This window comes from Dipodomys ordii, unplaced genomic scaffold (genome assembly GCF_000151885.1).
Source record: "Dipodomys ordii isolate 6190 unplaced genomic scaffold, Dord_2.0 Scaffold188, whole genome shotgun sequence".
Taxonomy (NCBI): domain Eukaryota; kingdom Metazoa; phylum Chordata; class Mammalia; order Rodentia; family Heteromyidae; genus Dipodomys; species Dipodomys ordii.
The window spans coordinates 2,454,958-2,475,039 of NW_012267404.1; the positions used below are offsets into that span (position 1 = coordinate 2,454,958).

At 41.6% G+C, this 20,082-nt stretch overlaps 1 protein-coding gene across 2 annotated transcripts in view; it reads left to right on the top strand.

Annotated features, from left to right (window-relative positions):
- Plce1 (phospholipase C, epsilon 1) overlaps positions 1-20,082 on the top strand; it is a 241,247-nt gene that overhangs the window by 160,619 nt on the left and 60,546 nt on the right. For both annotated transcript variants that reach the window (XM_013034379.1, XM_013034380.1), the window contains exons 4-6: positions 11,493-11,638; positions 15,271-15,529; positions 16,728-16,933. In XM_013034379.1, coding sequence (XP_012889833.1) covers positions 11,493-11,638; positions 15,271-15,529; positions 16,728-16,933 — 611 coding nt within the window. The remainder of the gene's footprint in view (positions 1-11,492; positions 11,639-15,270; positions 15,530-16,727; positions 16,934-20,082) is intronic.

Sequence of the window (20,082 nt, forward strand, 5' to 3'; positions counted from 1 at the left end):
TTTCTTTCTTTCTTTCTTTCTTTCTTTCTTTCTTTCTTTCTTTCTTTCTTTCTTTCTTTCTTTCTTTCTTTCTTTCTTTCTTTCTCTGTCAGTCATGGGGCTTGAACTCTGGGCTTGGGCACTGTCCCTGAGCTCATCAGTTCAAGGCAAGCACTCTACCATATGAGCCACAGAGCCACTTTCTGGTTTCTTTTTAAAATAATGAAGGTTAAGTCTTCTGGAGGTTCCCATCCATGAAAAGTCCCAGTCTGCTAAGCAGAGAAACAAAGTTGGCACTGTTCCATTAGGCCTACAGCTTGAAAAAGGAGCTACTTATTCTCCTTCCAATGATCAATAGTAGGTGACATTTATTGAACATGTGCTCACTGGGAACACTGGAAATATTTACCTATATTAGCCCTTTTATTCATCACCCCCTCATAATATAGGACATTTGGTTACCCGCACTTTATAGGTGAGGCGATAGAGTATGGACATAGTAAAACTCATTCAAGGTCACAGACTGTAAAAGGCAGAGTCAAGGAATGACTTTGTATAGCCCTGGCTCGGAGTCTTCCATTCTTTGTCATCACATGCTCTTGTACCCTGCCTGCCCCCTACATGCCCTCCTCCCGTGGGACAGAGCAGATGAGAGGAAAGGATTTGGGTCTCATCAAGTTTGTTCCCCAGCAATCCATTTTAGAAACTCACCTTACATTCCTGCACTGCACAGACAGCAGATTTTACACATACTACGTCTAGGGCTGAGAGTTAATTGATCTTAGTAAAATGCTAGTATCTTTTGTTTCTTCACACAAATCTGTCTTCAGGGGAACACCCAGTAAAACATTCACACCATTTTCTTCCTTGCTATTCTGTCCTTCTGGCTTAATCACTAGTGTTAGTTTGGTGGTTAGTCTCTTGATCCTTGCCCATCTTCTGCATTGCAGTTGGTAAAAGCTTGTATTTCATGCCAAGTGAAATAGTGACTTGCTGGGCTCTTTTTACTTTATTGTCAAGGTGATATATGGAGGGATTACAGTTACATATAAGTAAGGTAGTGAGTACATTTCCTGTCAGACTTGTTATTCCCTCCCTCATTTTTCTCCCACTTACCTTCTCCCAATCTCTCCACCCAAGTTGTACAGTTCATTTCCAACACATTGTCTTGTGAGTATCGCTGTTGCATTGGTTTGCTCCTTGTCCTTTGTCTCACTATTTTGTTGTTCCCTTTCCCTTCCCTAAATCAGATACATCTATATACAATATCCAGGGTACCAAAATCAAATACAGTGACAACAGGGGATAAACTATAGGAAAAAATGCAAAAGAAATCTCACAGTACATTAAAAACAACAACAACAAAGTAAAACCTCTTGTTTCCATGTCTTGGAGTTCGTTTCACTTAGTATCATCATATATGGCTGTATGTACATTTGCTGGGCTCTCTTCTGCTAACCTGAGACAGATTCCTATCTGCCTGGAACCTAGAGTGACTCATAGAATGTTTCCTTGTTTCATAAGGTCCTTCTGGTTCAGCTCACCAAAACAGTGTCATGAGTTTGAGGCCAGTGTGGGATACAAGAATCTATCCCTAAAAGACTATCTAAAGAGGACTAGGAAGGTAGCCTTGTGGGAGAGTGCTTGCCTTGCATGAATGAGGCCCTGGGTTCGATTCCTCAGCACCACATAAGCAGAAAAAGCCGAAAGTGGCACTGTTCCCTTTCCCTTCCCTAATTCAGATACACCTATATACAATATCCAGGGTACCAAAATCAAATCCAGTGACTGTGGTCTCTGGAGTAAATGGCTCTTCTTCATTTGTCATACTGCAGCACGCATAGGCCTTGGGCAGCAGGTGTATAGCTTGTCTCTCAGTAGAGAGACTGTGGAGCCGACGACTTTATTTTCTGCGTAACTCAAAGCAAGATGTTGTAGAGCACCACCTCTCAGGCCAGACCCTGTGCTTGAAAACAGATGAGTGAACAGTGCTGTCCGCAAAGAGCTCCTTCTCCAGTGGCAGGAGCCAGGGGATAGCAGTTACAGTACAGGATAGTAAGTGCAGCCATAAAGTTGTATTTGCACAGAGGATCCTCTAGCTGTCTGATGATTCAGGAAAGGCTTCCTAGAGGAGGTGAGATCTGGGATACTAGATGTTTATTGGATGAAGTGACAGAGGAATCAAGGACAGGGGACAAGATGAGCTGTGGGTCCTCCAGGTGGAAATAATCCTGTTCACATTTAGATATTTAAGCCAACAGCAGAGAGGCCATAGGTCATAAGTTGAGTGAGGGAAAGCATCTGGATAGAGGATGTCAACATTAAAATGGATTCAAGAAGAGCAAAGACAGAGCCACAAGTAACAAGTGCTTGAGAACCAACTGTGCCAGTGGAGTTCAGTGGGATCTACCTCCACCATTTACCAGCTTTGTGACCTTGGTCAAATGACTAACCTCTCAGCGCTTCTACTTTATTAAATGGGGGTGATTATGATAGACCTCATCATTAGGTTATTGTAGAACTTAATGGATTAAAGCTGTACAATGCTTAAAATAGAGTCTATTTAAGTAGACTTCATAAGAGCATTTGGAGGAAGTGGTGCTGTAGCTCAAGTGGTAGAGCACTCGCCTTGAGCTGAAGAGCTGAGGGACGGCGCCCAGGCCCAGAGTTCAAGCCCCATGACCGACCAAAAAAAAAAAAAGAGCATTTGGTATTATAATTTCATTGATGTCAGAAATGAAAAAAATGTGTCACAGTTCCCACTGGCACTGCCCAGGCAGGATCATATAGTAGAAGAGAAGAGTGAAAGCCTTCCTCCCAGGGGAAAGACCCCAGTGAGCAAGGGCAGGTCATGCTGGGCTGTACAAATGCTACCATGCTGTGGGAGGACAAGGCCTGCCTGCCTTGCCCCTGACCTTCCCCCACAGGACTGTGAGCTCCTTGGGAGTAGGAAGCAGTAGTGATTTGCTGAATACGTAGGCATTTTTTGGACTCCCCTAGCCTACTATGGAGAAGAGGCTCAGAACCCAGGTAGCAGCTTGGGGAGTAGCTCTCCTGGGGTGTCTCCTGATGCTGACCTCCCTGTATCCCAGGAATGAATTGCAAGATAGAATCTCTCCCACACCTTCCCCCCTTCCACAACTTGAATTCAGGAGGAGCCAGTCCAATTCTGCATACCAGAGATGGATGGACAACAGAATAGGAATGTTGCTAAACAACCAGCCAGTGCCAACACCTCGCTTTCTGTGTCTTCTCAGAGAGCTAACATTCTGTTTTTAAAAGGGATCTGACTTAGATGTATCACTCAGGCCCTGTAGCTGAACTTTCTATGGTCTTCATCAAGAAGCATATCTTTGCCCAGTAGATTACAGTGATTGTCTGAAACTCAAAGATATCATCAGTTCTATAGGGGGTCTCATCTTCCTAAGAGAAAACAGAAAGTAATAGAGTATAGTTGTTTAAAACACAGGCACTTTTGTTTGGTTGGTTTTTAAATAGTCTTTTTGAGATAGGTTCTTGTAGCCCAGGCTGGTCTCAAACTCATGATGCTTTTTCCTCTACCACCTCTCGAGTGCTGGGCTGAAAAATAAATATGTGCCTCCATACCTGGCCCCCCAAAGCACAGGCTTTGTATTTGGATCATTCTAAGTTTATAAGTGTGTAAACTTGGGCAGGATGGCTTAACCATTCTGAACCTCCACGTTCTTCTCTTAAAAGAAACAGTATCAGTACTTAGCAGAGTCTTTATCACAAATACATTTTGACATACAGAAGCTGTTATTATGATTATTGAAATCCTAAGAAGAAGAAAATGATTTCTTAAATAATCCTGCACTAGGATTCAGATACTTTCAAGCTATCAGCTCATTTATGTCAAGATTTTTCTTTCTGTGACTGTTAATTGTGGATTTTAATCCCACTATGTTAAAATAGGATAAAATAACCAACGTTTCATCTGAGAACTCTCAATACATGCTTTTATGAAAGGAGATGACATTCATGAGATGAAGCTTTGGAATACCATTTTGTAATAGACTTCAAAATGAATAATCCATTCAATTCTATTGAGTACAGTAATGTAACGGATCTGGTTGCAGGACAGAGTAAGCCATCTTAGGCTGCTTAAACTTGCTTTGATGATTCCTGCCCCCATGCCTAGCATAGTTCCTGCAAATTCACAGGCATGCAGTAACTGTTTGTGGAAAGAATAAGCACTGTTACAGAGATATAAATAAAGTGTCTAGGGCAACTGGGACTGAGGACTGGTAGAAGGACTGAAATGCAGAGATATAGTACATAAATGGATAAAGTTGACCTTGTACTGTATTCAGTCAGAACATCAAATATACTTGCTTGGGTGATTTTGTTCCAAAAGGCTGTGAGTTGTTTGTTTACTAGTGCCCACGTGATTTACCATATAATAGTTAGTCAGTTCGTATTATAAGCCAAGAGAATCCTTTCAAACCCAGGTGTATTTGGTTTTTTGAGATAGCTTCTTACTTACATAGCTGTGCTGACTTTGAACTCAATGGTCATCTTACCTCAGCCTCCTAATGTTGGGATTGCAGGTGTGTATCATCACATCTAGCAAAACTTTTTCTTTCCAGTTGCAAGTTAACAACTCAATTTAAATAAGTATTTTAAAATTATTTCTTGCTTGACAAACAGACTTCTGTTTTCAGGATTTCTGAGTCCTCTACCACTCACAGTAAACTTTTTGTTGTTTTTTGTTTTGTGGTTTTGTTTTTTGGTCATGGGGCTTGAACTCTGGGCCTGGGAGCTGTCCCTGAGCACTTCAGCTCAAGGTGAGTGCTTTACCACTTTAACCACTGCACTACTTCCGGTTTTCTGAGTGGTTTATTGGAGATAAAGAGTCTCACAGACTTTCCTGGCTGGGCTGGCTTTGAATCATGATCCTCAGATCTCAGCCTCCTGAGTAGCTAGGATTACAGGCATGAGCCACCAGCACCCGGCTACATTAAGCATTATTTTGCGACATTTAGATCTAATTTCTAATTTTGTAAGTATTGCTATGATTCCTATTTTACTGAAAAATGAATTGAGATTTAGAGAAGTTAGGTTGCTGGCTCTGGGGGGGTGTGCATGAAAATGATGAGACAGGTTGCAGCCCCACCAACTCCCATGACTTCCACCACTAATTGTGCTGCCTCCCTCTGGCTCCTCAGACACAGATACAGTTAGCATAATGAGGCCAGAGTGGCTGGCTTACAGTATTGAATTGTCACTACAAAATGGTGCCAGAGCTATGACTCAAGGACCCAGGGTACAGGAAATAATCACTGAGCCCAGTTCCCGAACTTTAATGCAGTTAGGAATCTCCAGGACGTTTATCTGAAAATGCAGGTTCCGGGGCCTTACCTTGGAGAGTCTGATTTCTCAGTCTAGTTGAGGCCTTGGGATCTGCATTTGAGCAAACACTACCATCATCAACACCACCATTGCCAGTGACTCCAATGTAAGTGCTCTTGAGGACTACTGCTTATATGGGTATGTATGCAGTATTCACGGATCTTGCATGGATGCCCCAGTTAGAGGGCTGCTTTAGTCCTTATAGTCTAGACATGGATGTGCCTGTCAAATCATCAACTCAAGAGGAACTTTGTCTAAATTACCATTGTCTTCTATAGATTTCACCATCTGATCCCAACCTTTGCAGTCACAGTGACCAGATAGCCATTGTAAGGGATCTCATCTTTCTATGGAAATTTGTACTCAGAATATTTTTTTTAAACTGGCAACACATCACTTGTCTCCTTTTCCTGGACTTGAGAGTAGCAATAGGAGATGTTTAGGCTTTTATTCCCCCAAATATAATTTCTGAGCACTTGGAGGCTGAGAATCCTTCCTGCCCACAGCCTCCTGGGACTTGGGATGGTCAGCCCGTCTGCCAAAGGCACCAAGCATCCTTGTCCTGGAAGTGTGGGAAAAGATGGTCTCTGCCCTTGAGAACTCAAGGTCTGCTAGGGGAGACAGAATAGACCTATGTGAAAGAGCCAGGCATACAAATATAACCAAAATAAACCAAATGCACGTCCATGGAATGGTGAGAAACCACATGTAGACATAACTTTGGGCCCAAGGTCCTACATTAACTCAAAGAGAAACAGAAAGGAATTGCATGTAAGGTGCCAACGAACCATCAGGAATGCCTTTCTAGAGGAAGTAAGCATCATTCATGTATTTACTCATTTATTCAGTAATTTTCATTAAGATTAACAGAGACAGATCGCAGCTAGCCACTAAGATATAACCTATCTATGAGCACATGTAACCCAATGTTGGCCAAATGTGAACAACAGCACTGCTGCCCGTGTAACATATGGATGTCATCCAGGAGGGAAGTCCAGGTCCCCCAGAAGGTGATATAGCTGTCAGATTCCTAAGGACTGCTTCTCTCCCCCACCAAGTAAAAGGTGACTCCAGGCTATGGCCCCACCCACTGTCTCTTCCTGTCTCTGTTGGCCTGTATGTCAGTGTATGGCACCCCAGGTCTCAAGTTCAAACTCTTCTCATTTACCACTGCCACTACGGGAGCCCTTTATGGTTTATCTAGATAGAAGGAAGTGTTGTGGATGATTTTACAGGAGGACCTGGGAGGCCTGAACCTACAGGGATGAATGACCAAGAAGTAGATTCACAGCTTGTGGTTGTCCATGTCCTCCCCAGCCTCAGCCTTCCCACTATGGAGAGAGGCATGGCCACAGCAGGGTCAGTGAGGGCTCCTCTGAGGTCAGTGGCCCAAGGGTAGAATCCTGATTGCCGGCCAAGAGATGTTCTAAAAGATTCAGTACCTGTGAGCTAAAGAGCAAGCTAAGCTGGAGGGAGCCTTCTGTAGAAAGAGCAACCACCCCAAATTCCTGAGGTGAGAGGAAACCTGGTTCACCTCTAAAAGCAAGCCTGTGAGGGAGTGGTGAGGTGAGGTGGGAGAATGGACAGGGACCTGATGGGCCAAGATGAGGACTTGGCTTTACCGAGGACACAGGTGAGATATGGTGGGCCAGGGACTAATCACTTTGCATGGAACAAGAACAGTCCTTCCTTCCAAGCTAGAGAGATTCCAGTACGTGTGAGAAGAGAGTGTAAGATGTTCAGTGGGCCTAAGCATAGTTAAAAGGCAAATGAAGGGTGTTTGAAGAAGGTCAATTGTGGAGGCATGGTAGACCTAGTCCAGGGATTAAGGTCATCAGGGCAATCCCAGAGCTTTCTGGGAGAAGCTCTGAAAGAACTGAGATACTGTTGATAGCTACTTAGGATATAACAAAGCTTTTAGAAATAACCATGTGCAGAAAAAAAAAGATGGAAAGGGCTGAAGTTTCATTCTTTCCTTTTTCTGTGCTATTGAAAATTAGGCAACATAAAACTCCTTGCTCCTCTGGTACTGCCATGCTACAGCAATCATACTTCATACTTACTGTGATTTTGCTTTTCTTTATGTTAGTACCCTGAAACTCCTGATTTTGGTAATACATCCCCTTTTCCACTTATAAGCTATGACCACAATTTATTTATACACTGGGCAGTATTTTGGTATTCATCATTGAATCTTGTTTTTTTCCTTTTTTAGTTTTTTGAAATAAGCTTTTACTATATAATCCCATCTGGCCTTGAACTCACAATCCGCTAGCCCTAGCTTCTTGAGTGCTGGGATGACAGTGCCATCAGGCCCTGCTGGATCTTGTATTTTTCACTTATTTTATCTCATCAATGAAATTTTTACCACTTAATGTTAGTAAAAGTATGACTACATTAGACCACAAGAATAGTTTCTGAAATTTGTAAGCACATGTGTGTGTGTGTGTGTGTGTGTGTGTGTGTGTGTGTGTGTGTGTGTTTATGATACAGTGTTTACATAATCTCAACAACCAGGCCCTGGGGACTTACCCTTGCTGATGGAACAGTTGGTTTAAATTAGGTTTCCATGTGAAATTCACTATCTCTATTTTTTTCCTAGTGTTGTGGGAAAGTGTATGGAAAATGATTTGACTGATAGGAAATAAATCTGGATCTGTGATCAGGATTGAGACACAAACCCAGCCATAGTCTTCCCCTGCTCAGAGAAGCAGGCTTCTCCCTGAGGGAGGAGTATTTAACCCTTTCCAGTCATCCTGTGGTATCAGAATAATCTAGAAGAATAGTAACTTACCAGAAACTCTAACTTGCCAAGAAAGGAACTAAAGCCATGGGAAGACATAACCAGAAGTCCCATGAGTTGGGTGACTTTGAGTAACCACCAGGATCTCACCAGGTGCTGATGGCTCACGCCTGTAATCCTAACTACTCAGGAGGCTGAAATCTGAGGAACGTGGTTCAAAGCTAGCCTGGGCAGGAAAGTCCATGAGTCTCTTATCTCCAATTAACCACCAGAAAACTGGAAGTGGTGCTGTGACTCAAGTGGTAGAGTGCTCATCTTGAGCTGAAGAGCTCAGGAACAGTCCAGGCCCAGAGTTTAAGCCCCATAACCAATCCAAAAAAAAAAAATCAGGATCTATTTTTTTTCTTCTTTAAGTTTTATTATAAAAGTGAGGTACAAAGGAGTTAGTTACACAGTCAGGTAATGAGCACATTTCTTTTTGAATAGTGTCACCACCTCCCTCATTTTCTCCCAGTTTTCCCCCTCCTACCATTCTTCCTTCCCCAAAGTTGTATAGTTCGTTTCCAAAATAGTGTCCATTTAGTATCACTGCTGGATTAGTTCACCTTTTATCCACATAGTTTCTGTGTTTTCCCTTCTCCTCCCCAAATCAGATAAACTTACATACAGGACAAAGGATACAGAAATCAAAAGCAGTGACAAAAGGGAATAAACCAAAAGAAAGAAAAAAAACCTGCAAACAATACAATAAAAAAAAAAAAACCTTGTTTATGGGCTGGGAAAGTGTAGAGCGCTTGCCTTGCATGCCGGAGGCCCTGGGTTCAATTCCTCAGCACCACCTAAGCAAAAATAAAAAAGGCGGAAGTGGTGCTGTGGCTCAAGTGGTAGAGCGCTAGCCTTGAGCTGAAGAGCTGAGGGACAGTGCCCAGGTCCAGAGTTCAGGCCCCATGACCGGACCCAAAAAAACAAAAAACCTTGTTTACATTTCTTGGAGTTCATTTTGATCTTATTTTCATTCGTAAGAAAAAGAGTTTGAATTTCCAACCCGAAGAGCTGACAATATTATGGTTCTGACTGTTCTCTTCCTTTGTAGGATAGGGCCTACTAAGAGAATTGGAAAGCAGCACCAAAGATAGTCAGTCTCTGTTGGCAAGGTAACTTCTTGGTCTAATGGAGCTGGGGTTTTACAAAAATGACTTTTAAATGGGTGAATGACAAGGCATGGAGGCAGTGAATGAGAGATTGTTTATAACCACTATAGTCAGTTTAGGGGAACCTAGAGAGTACCTGGGAAGATCTGGACAAGGCTTGTCTTAGATCCTGATTCTAGATCTTTTCCGATGTTGCCTGACGGCCAGCGTTGTCCAAAGCAGGTAGAGAACACAAGGGTGTACTGAGGGGCTCCTGGGCACAGGCCAGGCTTAGCGGTGGCAGTTAGCTCATCATATTTTTCTTCAGCCTATTTCAGAAAGGAAAAGACGTATTTTCACCCCAATGTTTCTGTATACCCTGTTTTTTCACCAGAATTCCCTGTTGCTATTTTCCTATTTGTTTCTATATAGGGATTGGAAACCATATCAATTCTTTGAATTCTGTTTTTGATTAATTTGTTGTTATTGTGCTTATTTGTTTTTATACTTTAATGACTTGAGGGGTCTTGCTTAAAATCTTAGTCTTTTATTTCAGCTTTTGTCTTCAGATGCATAACCCCAAATTGAATGCTTAGGATTACCTGCCTAGGGCCTTGTACACACGAACTATCACCTTTCATCAGATGATGAAAGACAGAGCACTGAGAGTCCTAGTTTTAACATCTACCAGGTCATAACTGTGGAAAGTCACTTCTCTAATGAGCCATAGATTCTTGATCTGGAAAAATTGGGTTGGACTGCCCTCTATGGTTGCTGCCAACACTGAGTGCCATTAATCCTTATCATTTTTTCAACTTGTGGGCAGTATGCCCTTGACTTTGAACTCCTATTTCTTCCTTTGTCTGGGTCACCATGAACTCTGTTCAGGCTTCACTCTCATGATGGCTGGGGAAAGATTTGTTCTCCAGTTAGAATTGTTGCTGACTTACATGTAACTAATAGAATCATGTGGGGTCAAGACCATAGCTTTGATCTAACAACTGAGCTATCCACCCAGATGTGGAGAAAGCAACTCAGATGGACACTGTGTGTCCAGAAAAATACTATTATAGCAAAGAAGCAGCAAAATGATCTTACATTTTAAAAGAGATGACTTCAAGGCTACATATCATAAAGGGGAATGTAGATGTAAGAAATGAATATTAATTTATTCTCTTATTTGTTTAGTAGAAACAAAATAAATTATACTCACATAAATTTAATCCTGGTGCTGGTGAGCATTAGGATTTGTGTGTCCATATTAGGCATACAATATGGAAACAGATGCTTTAAGTCCAACTCTTAACCTTTGCCACCTAATGGTTGAGGACCTTAAGCAAGTGTCTAGTTCCCCATTCTTAGGATTGTTATGAGATAACATAGGTAATGCTTAGAACAGACCCTGGACTAACAAGTGCTATGTAAGTGTTCTATCTGCTCCTTATTTTGTCATCTGAAAAAATATAATTGATTACATATATATGAAAGGTGATTGAAAAGTGCTTTTTGTATTTTTAATTTCATATTGCATATTTTACTTCTTGACAAATGTTTTTCAATTTATGGGCTAATTGTGTTGACTGAATTTCATTTTGATGTCTAGCAGTCAAATACAATTCTATCAAATTATCCTTAGGCCTTATTACAGTGTCACGGAATTATCTAGATCAAGAGGAATTTTATGTGGTTCCCTTACTATAAAGGAGAGATTAATGACTTGCCTAGAGTCATTAGTGAGGTGATGGAGCTAGGTTTTAGTTTGGGATCTTAGCTAAGTCCTTCTTTTCCTAGTACCAAACTGAGTTTAAAAAGCTGAAAAAAATTCATTTGAAAAGTATGCATTGTATTCATAAACTACATTGTTAAATGGCAATTCCTTTTTTGAAAAAAAAAAAGTATCTAGCTTCAGCAGCTCACACCTGTAATTTTAGCTACTTAGGGAGCCGAGAACAGGAGGATCAAGGTTTGAAGCCCAGAGACTCTTATCTCTTATCTTAACTAGCAAAAAGCCAGCAGTGATATATGGCTCAAGTGGTAGAATACCATCCATAAACATAAAAGCTGAACAAGAGTATGAGACTCTGAGTTCAAGTCCCAGCATAGGCACATACAGACAGACAAAGCCAGGCTACAGGTGTGGCTCAAGTGGTAAAGCTGCAGCCATAAACAAGAAAGACAAACAAGTGCAAGGCCTATGAATTCAATAATAAAAAAAAAGTAATCAAGCTCCCAGGACCCCTCTTCAGTGACTGCCCTTCTTCGTCTTCCAGGTGAGCTCCTGGGTAACATGGCTGATCCTCACAGCAGGATCAATGGAGGAGAAGCGGGAGGTCTTCTCATATTTGGTGCATGTGGCCAAATGCTGCTGGAACATGGGCAACTACAATGCTGTCATGGAGTTCTTGGCTGGCCTCAGGTAAGGCAGTGGGGATATGGAAATCTGGATGGATCCCTCTTTCCAACAGAATGGCTCTGAATTAATTTTCCAAACAGCCACACTTACCCAGGGTGGGCAATTGGTAGTGATAATTTTGAGGAACAAGTTGTCTTCCACTAAATACTGTTGAGGATAATGGAGGAATGGCACACTCGTACACTGTTGACGAGAAAGTAAATTAGTGAAGCCATTGTGGAAATCAGTATGGAGGTTCCTTAGGAAACTAAAGAAATAGAACATCCATATGATCCCACTGCCCTACTCCTGGGCATATAACCAAATGAGCATCAGTCAGCATGCAACAGAGTTGCCTGTACACCATAGCACTATTCATAATAGCCAAAATATGGCCTCAACGTTGGTGCCCATCAACAGATAAGTAGGAAAAAAATGTGGTATACACACTAGTAAGAATTATTCAGCCATGAGGAAGATGTAATTATATTATTTGCAGAAAATGGATGGAACTGGATATTATCATGTTATGCAGAGTAAGCCAGACTCAGGAAGACATCTCCTGCATCTTTTGCTCATGTAGAATCTAGACTATTAAAAAGAAAAAGAAATGAAAGAATGACATGAATATAAAACAGGGACTGTTTGAGAGGAGAACCAGTCGGAAGGAGGAGGACACAGGTGATGACTATGATTGAGGTAATTTACATGCATGAAAATAGAATAATGAAGCCCATTAAAATTGTAAAAATATGTGCAACAATAAAGGGGAACAGGAAATAAGAGTACTAGAGGGATGAATTTGATTACAGTTCTTAGATGCATAAATGGAAATATACTCTTTGCGCAGTTAATATAAGACAGTAAAAAAAAAAAAAAGGATTTTTATTTGATTCTCCAGGTACCTATATAGGGATTTCAGGTTGGAAAAGTAGCAGAAGAGTGCCAGTTGCCCATCTAACAATAAATAATTGATCTTCGCTGAAGTGTGTCCTTTACTGCCAAGTGTAGTTTGAGCTCACACAGGAGATTGTAAATGAGAACTGTATCTCATTCATTCCTTTGCTTCTTATGTTTATACCTCTGCTTTACTGCCAGAAAAAATAAATTTTAAAGAAGAATTGTCACTGCTTTGTAATTCAGCTCCACTGCCTTCCAAACCTACCCAACTGGCTCTCCCTCCAAACCTTAGTGATAGGCTGGAAGGTCCTGGGGCTTTCAGTCACTTTATAGTTAATAAGTAACCCATTCTCCATGCTAGTGCGCATGAGTGAATCTCAGAAACAGGAGACTAAGTTTAAGAAAGAAAAGAATAGGTGAGGGGGAGTGGAGGGAATGGAACAAGGTGCTTCAAAGCACAGGTAGTATGGTTACTTACTTATTCAGTGCTTAAAAATATGCAAACAAGCTGGATGCTGGTGGTTTATGGCAGTAATCCTAGCTACTCAGGAGGCTGAGATCTGAAGATTGAGGTTTGAAGCCAGCCCAGGAATAAGTATGTGAGACTCTTATCTCTTATTAACCAGCAAAAAGTCAAAAGTGGGGTACGGCTCAAGTGGTAGCATGCTAGCCTGGAGCAGAAAAAAAAAATCAAAAGCAGGAGGCCAGGAGTTCAAGCCCCAATACTAGTACATACATACATAAAAGAAATTTTTTTAAATATACAAACATAAGCCAGGTGCCTGTGGCTCACAGCTATAATCCTAGCTACTCAGGAGGCTGAGATCTGAGGATCACGGTTCAGAGCCAGCCCAGGCAGAAAAGTCTGTGAGACTCCTATCTCCAATAAACCACTAGAAAACCAGAAGTGGTGCTATAGCTCAAGCGGTAGAGCGGTCACCTTGAGCTGAAGAGTGCAGGGATAGTGCCCAAGCCCAGAGTTCAAGCCCCATGCCCCCCACCAAATATATATATATATATATATATATATATATATATATATATACACACGCACGCACGCGCACACACACACACACACAGAATCAAGTGCCAGTGGCTCATACCTATAATCCTAGCCACTCAGGAGGCTGAGATGTAAGAATGGAGGTTCAAAGCCAAGTGAGGCAAAACATCTTGAGAGACTCTTATCTACAGCAAAAATCCAAAAGTAGAGATATAGCTCAAGTGGTAGAACACCAGCCATGGGAGAAAAAAGCTGAGGGAGAGTATAAGACCCTGAGTTCAAGCTCCAGTAATGTCACATACATATACATACACACACATACACACACAGAGTAAGGTTCAATAGCTGATGCCTCTAAGTCCAGCTACTTGGGGGACAGAAATCAGGAGGAGCTCAATTTGAAGATATTCTAGAAAAAAAAGTTATCTCAACCAATAAGCTAGAAGTGGTGGTTCCTATCTTTGGCTGCATGGAGACATGGATTGGAGGATCATGTTCTGAGGCTCCAGGTTAAAAACTAAGAGACTATAGTCAAAATAATAACAAAATAAAAGGATATAGAGTTGTGGCTTAAATGGTAGCTGAGCATAAGACTCTTACTTCAGACCCCAATACTGAAAAAGAAATGCACAACAGCTCTAATTGGTGCTACGTAGATATGTTAGAGAATTATAAAGAACCAAAGGGAAAGAGAACACCAGAGGCCCAGTGGGGGATGAGTGCTGTGTGCTGATGAAGAAAACCATATTACTTCTGTTTCACTTGTAAATCAGTGTGTGTGTCATGTTGTACTTTATGTCCTGTGGGTCCCATATGCCATATCGTGATTTTTGAACCTACTCTAAATCAAAAATTTCTATCTGTCACTCAATTTAAAGCAACTTCCCTTTCCCACATTTCATAGCCCAAGTCTCAGAAACTTGTAGTAGGGTGGGAAGACATGTTTTGTCTTTCCTTTCCAATTCAGTCCCATTTGACCTCATGGATACCCATGTGGGTGGTAATGGGATTTCCAGCCCCCTTCCTTGGCCTTTTTGACTCTCCCACTGCCCTGTTACCTGGAAATATGCCATGGACTCTCTGGATGACCACTCAGTCTGTACCCTCAGGGCCTAGCTCTGGATGTCTTTCCTCTCAGGCACTTTCTGTGAGTCATTTTATTTATCAGAACCTTCCAGAAAGATTGGGCCCAACCTCCTGCTGCCATGTCTACTGCAGACTCACAGGAGGTGAGAGTACTTTGTCCTTCCATCTCCACAGATGCAGGACACATCTCAGAAGAGATGTCCTGCCTTGCTGTGCTCCCCACACACAGATTCATACCCATGTTCCCACCCGTGTAATGGGTGCATGAAATGATTTATGACTTCCTTTTGTTCTATAACTGTAAATGTTTCACAGTGGAACATTACATGCCTTGAATCTGTGTGGAATCATGCCACTCATATCTGGCTCAGAATAAATGACTTTCTTATTTCCTGTAAAGAAGAGTTACTATTGTACATCAACATTACCCACTGTGGGTGCCTTTTAGCTATGACTTCCAGAAAAGCTCAAACTTACATTCAGTTGCCTACCTTCTATAATCAGCCTGGAGAAGTCAATGGAAACAGGAATCCTAAATAGATACATTAATAAGTCAACATACAATTTGAAGGTTGAGAAAAGGAATTTCTATGGAATTCAGACTGTTTAATTCAGCTCCTTTGTGTCTCTTTCAGTCTGGATAAAAATGTCACTTAATTTTCAACAGGTCAAGAAAAGTTTTAAAAATGTGGCAGTTCATGGACCAGTCTGACATTGAGACCATGCGGAGCCTGAAGGACGCCATGGCTCAGCATGAGTCCTCCCTGGAGTACAGGAAGGTGGTGACGCGGGCTCTGCACATCCCAGGTTGTAAGGTGGTTCCCTTCTGTGGCGTGTTTTTGAAGGAGCTCTGTGAAGTGCTTGACGGAGCCTCTGGCCTCCTAAAGCTTTGCCCACGGTACAACTCCCAGGAAGAGGCTTTAGAGGTAAGGTTCTGGGGCGCTCTTGCTGCCTCTTGTCTCACCAGTCCCTGACTGTCCTCACCAAGTCCACAGTAGTCCTTGTTATGTTGTTTTGGAAGTCGCAAATTGGTTCTCAAAAGTTCTGGAGAAGACAATGCCAATGAGCACTGCTTGAGGCTCGATAGTGTTGGGTTAGGTTTGATGGACTGTGTTCACTACAAGTGGAAAGAGTATTGTTTTCTAGCTTTTATTTGGAAAGCTGATGTGTTTTTCTCATTGTTTGGGAATGCCTAGCTACAGAAGATAAAGAAAGTCAAGTGAGAGGCTTCACTTTTCCCAAGTCAGTGAGAGAAAGGATGGGGTAGGTCAATGCTCCTTGTTTTCAAGCTGTGTGGGCAGAGCTGAAGGAAGCCAGGACCTTATCTAAAGATACTCTCCAGGCTTCTGACCTCACTGCCCCTGTCCTCCAAGGCCCGTTGCCTTTTGTTCTTGACCCGGGAAATGGAGAAGATGGTGTGAGTTTTGACTGAGTGTACTGGGTGCCGGAGAGAGGGGGACATTGAGCAACTAGAAGGAAAAGATAAGGTGGTTAAAAAGAATTTAATGGAACCTTTGAGGCATTCCATACCTGGAATGGCTCAGGTCATTCTTGTCATTAGTGTAACAGCATTTATTACTGACCCTTGTCTGTCTGTCTGTCTGTGTCTCTCTCTCTCTCTCTCTCTCTCTCTCTCTCTCTCTCTCTCTCTCTCTCTGTCTCTCTCTCTCTCTCACACACACACACACACACACAGCTTTTCTTAATGCTCCCTTTAGGGCCAGTCATTTCATCTTGTTTCAAAGAGTAGTATACTTTTACCAGGTTTTTTTTTTAATTGTAGTTCTCAATATAAGGATAAAATAACTCGGCCCATCCTCTTTGAAGTGCCTAATGCTCTCCCTAGGGAATGCTGGAATAATATTGCTTTTTGTGTTTTAAATGTGAAATAGAGTGTTGATTCGTGGAGTGACAAAAGTTGTTTGGCAGAAATAAGTGTGAGTTTTGGTATTTTTCACGTGGTGAAGTGGAAAAAAATGTTTTCCCTGGAGGTTCTTGTTTTCTTTCCAATAAAATAGGCACAGATGTTGTTATTTATTGCTATTATGATTTAGTTCCCCTAGCCAAGTGGGTTATTCAGACATTTTACATTGAAATAGCAGATTCTTGGTCTTTTCCTCACAGTTTGTAGCAGATTACAGTGGGCAAGATAATTTCTTGCAACGAGTGGGACAGAATGGCTTGAAGAACTCAGAGAAGGAGTCCACCGTCAACAGCATCTTCCAGATCATCAGGAGCTGCAGCCGAAGTCTGGAGACAGAAGAGGAGGACAGCGCCAGCGAAGGGGACAGCTCTAGGAAGAATTCCTTGAAGGATAAAACCCGATGGCAGTAAGTTTAACAGATCAAGAAGGGAGACTGTGCATGTCTTCTCTTTTCCTGTTAAATAGGGTACCTCCCCCTCCCCCCACCCCTGCTACTTCCATTAAGTTTCACATGAATGCCTTTAAAAACCACCATTTTTGCCTGTTAGCCATGCTTCTTTAACCCTTCAAACCTTACCAATTTGGAGTTCAGATTTTACCTTTCCATTTTGCTACTTTGTTCAAAATTAATGTTCACAGTCTTAACTCCTTGCCATCTGTTTTCTTTCTTTTTTTAAGGTAAAGATGAGATTTATTATTTTTAATGTACTTGGTCTGGGTGATCAGTATTTATAGTTGTCAGTATTTATAGCAGCTTCGCACAAACTCTGGTTAATTGTAAGTTGAAGGTTTAGGGACTTCACTTGGAGAAACACTATGCTAGGCAATTGCAGTCATCCCTAGTCATACAAGGGATCATGGTTGTTTGGTATTCAGTAGCTCTCTATCAGCAAAAAGTGCAGCCTAGCTAGACACGCTCATCCCTAGCAGGTGAAATGAGAGAAATCCAGGAGGTTAGGCATCTTCAAGGCCTTTTTACTACTCATAGTCAAACCTAACCTCCAATGGAAGAACCTAGCCCAGAAGGAGGGTTCCCTTTAACCTGGCAGAGAAAGGCTTTATTTGTAATCACAAGTGATGCTTGCAGGTGTCTGGGGTCCAGATACATGTAGATGTATGTTTAAAAGACATTGTTGCAAGGTACCAGTGACTCATGCCTATAATCCTAGCTATTCAGGAGGCTGAGATCTGAGGATCATGGTTCAAAGCCAGCCTGGGCAGGAAAGTCTGTGAGACTCTTATCTCCAATAAACTACTAAGAAAAAGCTTGAGGTGGTTGTGGCTGCAGTGGTAGAGTACTAGCCTTGAGCACAAAGAGGCTCAGGAACAGCACCCAGGCCCTGAGATTAAGCCCCAGGACCCACAAAAAAAAAAAGATATTGCTGTTCATTTTGTAGGGCATGCACATGTTCTATCTACATCTACACTGGAAAGGCTATGTTTGTCAAACATTATTTCTTTGGAATTGTACTAGACCCATAGAGCTGTTTATGATGGGAATAAAAACTCGGAGTGCAAACAGGAGTTGGCACTCTCCTTTATACATCTCAGTATGCTTTGTTTTTATTTTCCAGCAATAGGCCCACCCATAGTCTTATGTCTCTATGAGTTAAACATATTCACACAGGCATAGCTTTTATTCTTCATGTTGGTAAATGATTTTAAAAATTATTATAAATGTGAAATATAACTGGAATATTTCTAGAATCAATGCTTGTCAGGGTACAGTAGCTTATTTGGAGAAATTGGGTATAAACAAATACCCAATTGTGCCGATCAAGAGCTCAGCCTTGCAGTCACATTGCCTGGGACTGAATCTCAGCACTACTACTTATTATTGCATCACTTGAGTAGGTCTGCTTAATCTTACTAAGCCTCCGTTTTGTAAAATGAGAGTGATTATTTTGCCACATGGGATTGATAGAAGGATGGTGTGAAACAGTGCCTGCAAATGAAACAAAACACCTGGCTTGTTATATAAATGCTATATAAATGGTGGCTATTGTAATTCATGTCTTGTCATCCCCTGCTCAAGTGCTAAGCTAAGGCTGTGTATATGAACACTTAAGTGTGGCACCATTGCAGGAGTGACCCTCAGTTACACCCATACCCTCCCTGCAGAGTTGTATTCTCCTTAGAGACATGCCTAGAAGGTAATCTAACCCCACAGGAATAGAAAATAAGGAAGCTAAGCATAAAAAAGTAGAAAAGATAATAGTTGCCAGGATTAATCACACACTCTCATAGACACAAAATAATAAAATGATTTTTTTAAAAAGTAATTGTTGGGTACTGGTGGCTCACACCTGTAATCTTAGCTACTCAAGAGGCTGAGATTTAAGGATCATGGTTTGAAGCCAAAAGTGGAGCTGTGGTTCAAGTGGTAACATTAAGAAAAAATCTCAGGGACAGTGCCCAGGCCCTGTGTTCGAACCCAGAACAGGCACATGCGTGTGTGTCCGCATGCGCGCACGCACGCGCATGTGCGCGCACACACACACACACACAAATTTATTTTTGAAAGAATATGTACAAGCAAGACCCAACCTTACAAACACATCACAACCTCTCATCTACAACTGACTACTTAGTCCAGTCCTATCCTTACCATAGCCTCCCCCCCAGCTTTGCTGGTGATGGAACACTATTTCGCTCCCTTTCTCTCTCCTTAGCCAACACCTGACAGTCCTGCTGTGACCTATAACAAAGAAAGCCCTTTTCCCACTATCTGCACACTTAGCTTTGTTTATTACTTCAGTCGTAACTTGAAACTTGCTCATCATTTTGCAAAGAAGCAGTGTTTGCTTGGGTGGTTTTGTTTTATAATGCTGACTTTGTAAACACAATCCAGACAATAATATTAGCAATATTTATGATGCTAGTATTTACTGCGAGCCTGTTTTAAGCAAAGACTGTCCTAAATACTTGCATGTATTAAATGATTTAGTCTTCTCAGGATCTCACAGTTATCAGAGCCAGGATTTGAATTCAGGCTGGCTTAAAAGTTTATGTAGTAGGCTGGGAAGGTGGTTCAGTGGTATAGTGCTTGCCTTGCATACATGAGGCCCTGGGTTTGATTCCCCAGCACCACATAAGCAGAAAAGAGCCAGAAGTGGTGTTGTGGCTCAAGTGGTAGGGTGCTAGCCTTGAGCTGAAATGCTGAGGGACAGCGACCAGGCCCAGAGTTCAAACTCCATGACCAATTTAAAAAAAAAAAAGTTTATGTACTACCCAGATAGGATTTAGATGACATCTGTAATTGAAAAAATCAATTGAAAGCAAGAAGAGAGCTTTAACAACACTAGATTCTTATTACAGGGGATACTTACAGAAAGTCATTTGGAAAAGATAATTTTTTCTGTCTTAAAATATTAAATTCAGTCTTATCTGTCACTTGATAATTTACGTTCAAGTAATCATATACGAAGCCTATCTTCATTAACTTCATTCTTTGTAACAAAGAAAATATATAACCAGCTTGACAATAGCCCTTTGTCTTTGTGTGTGTGTGTGTGTGTGTGTGTGTGTGTGTGTGTGTGTGTGTGTGTGTGTGTG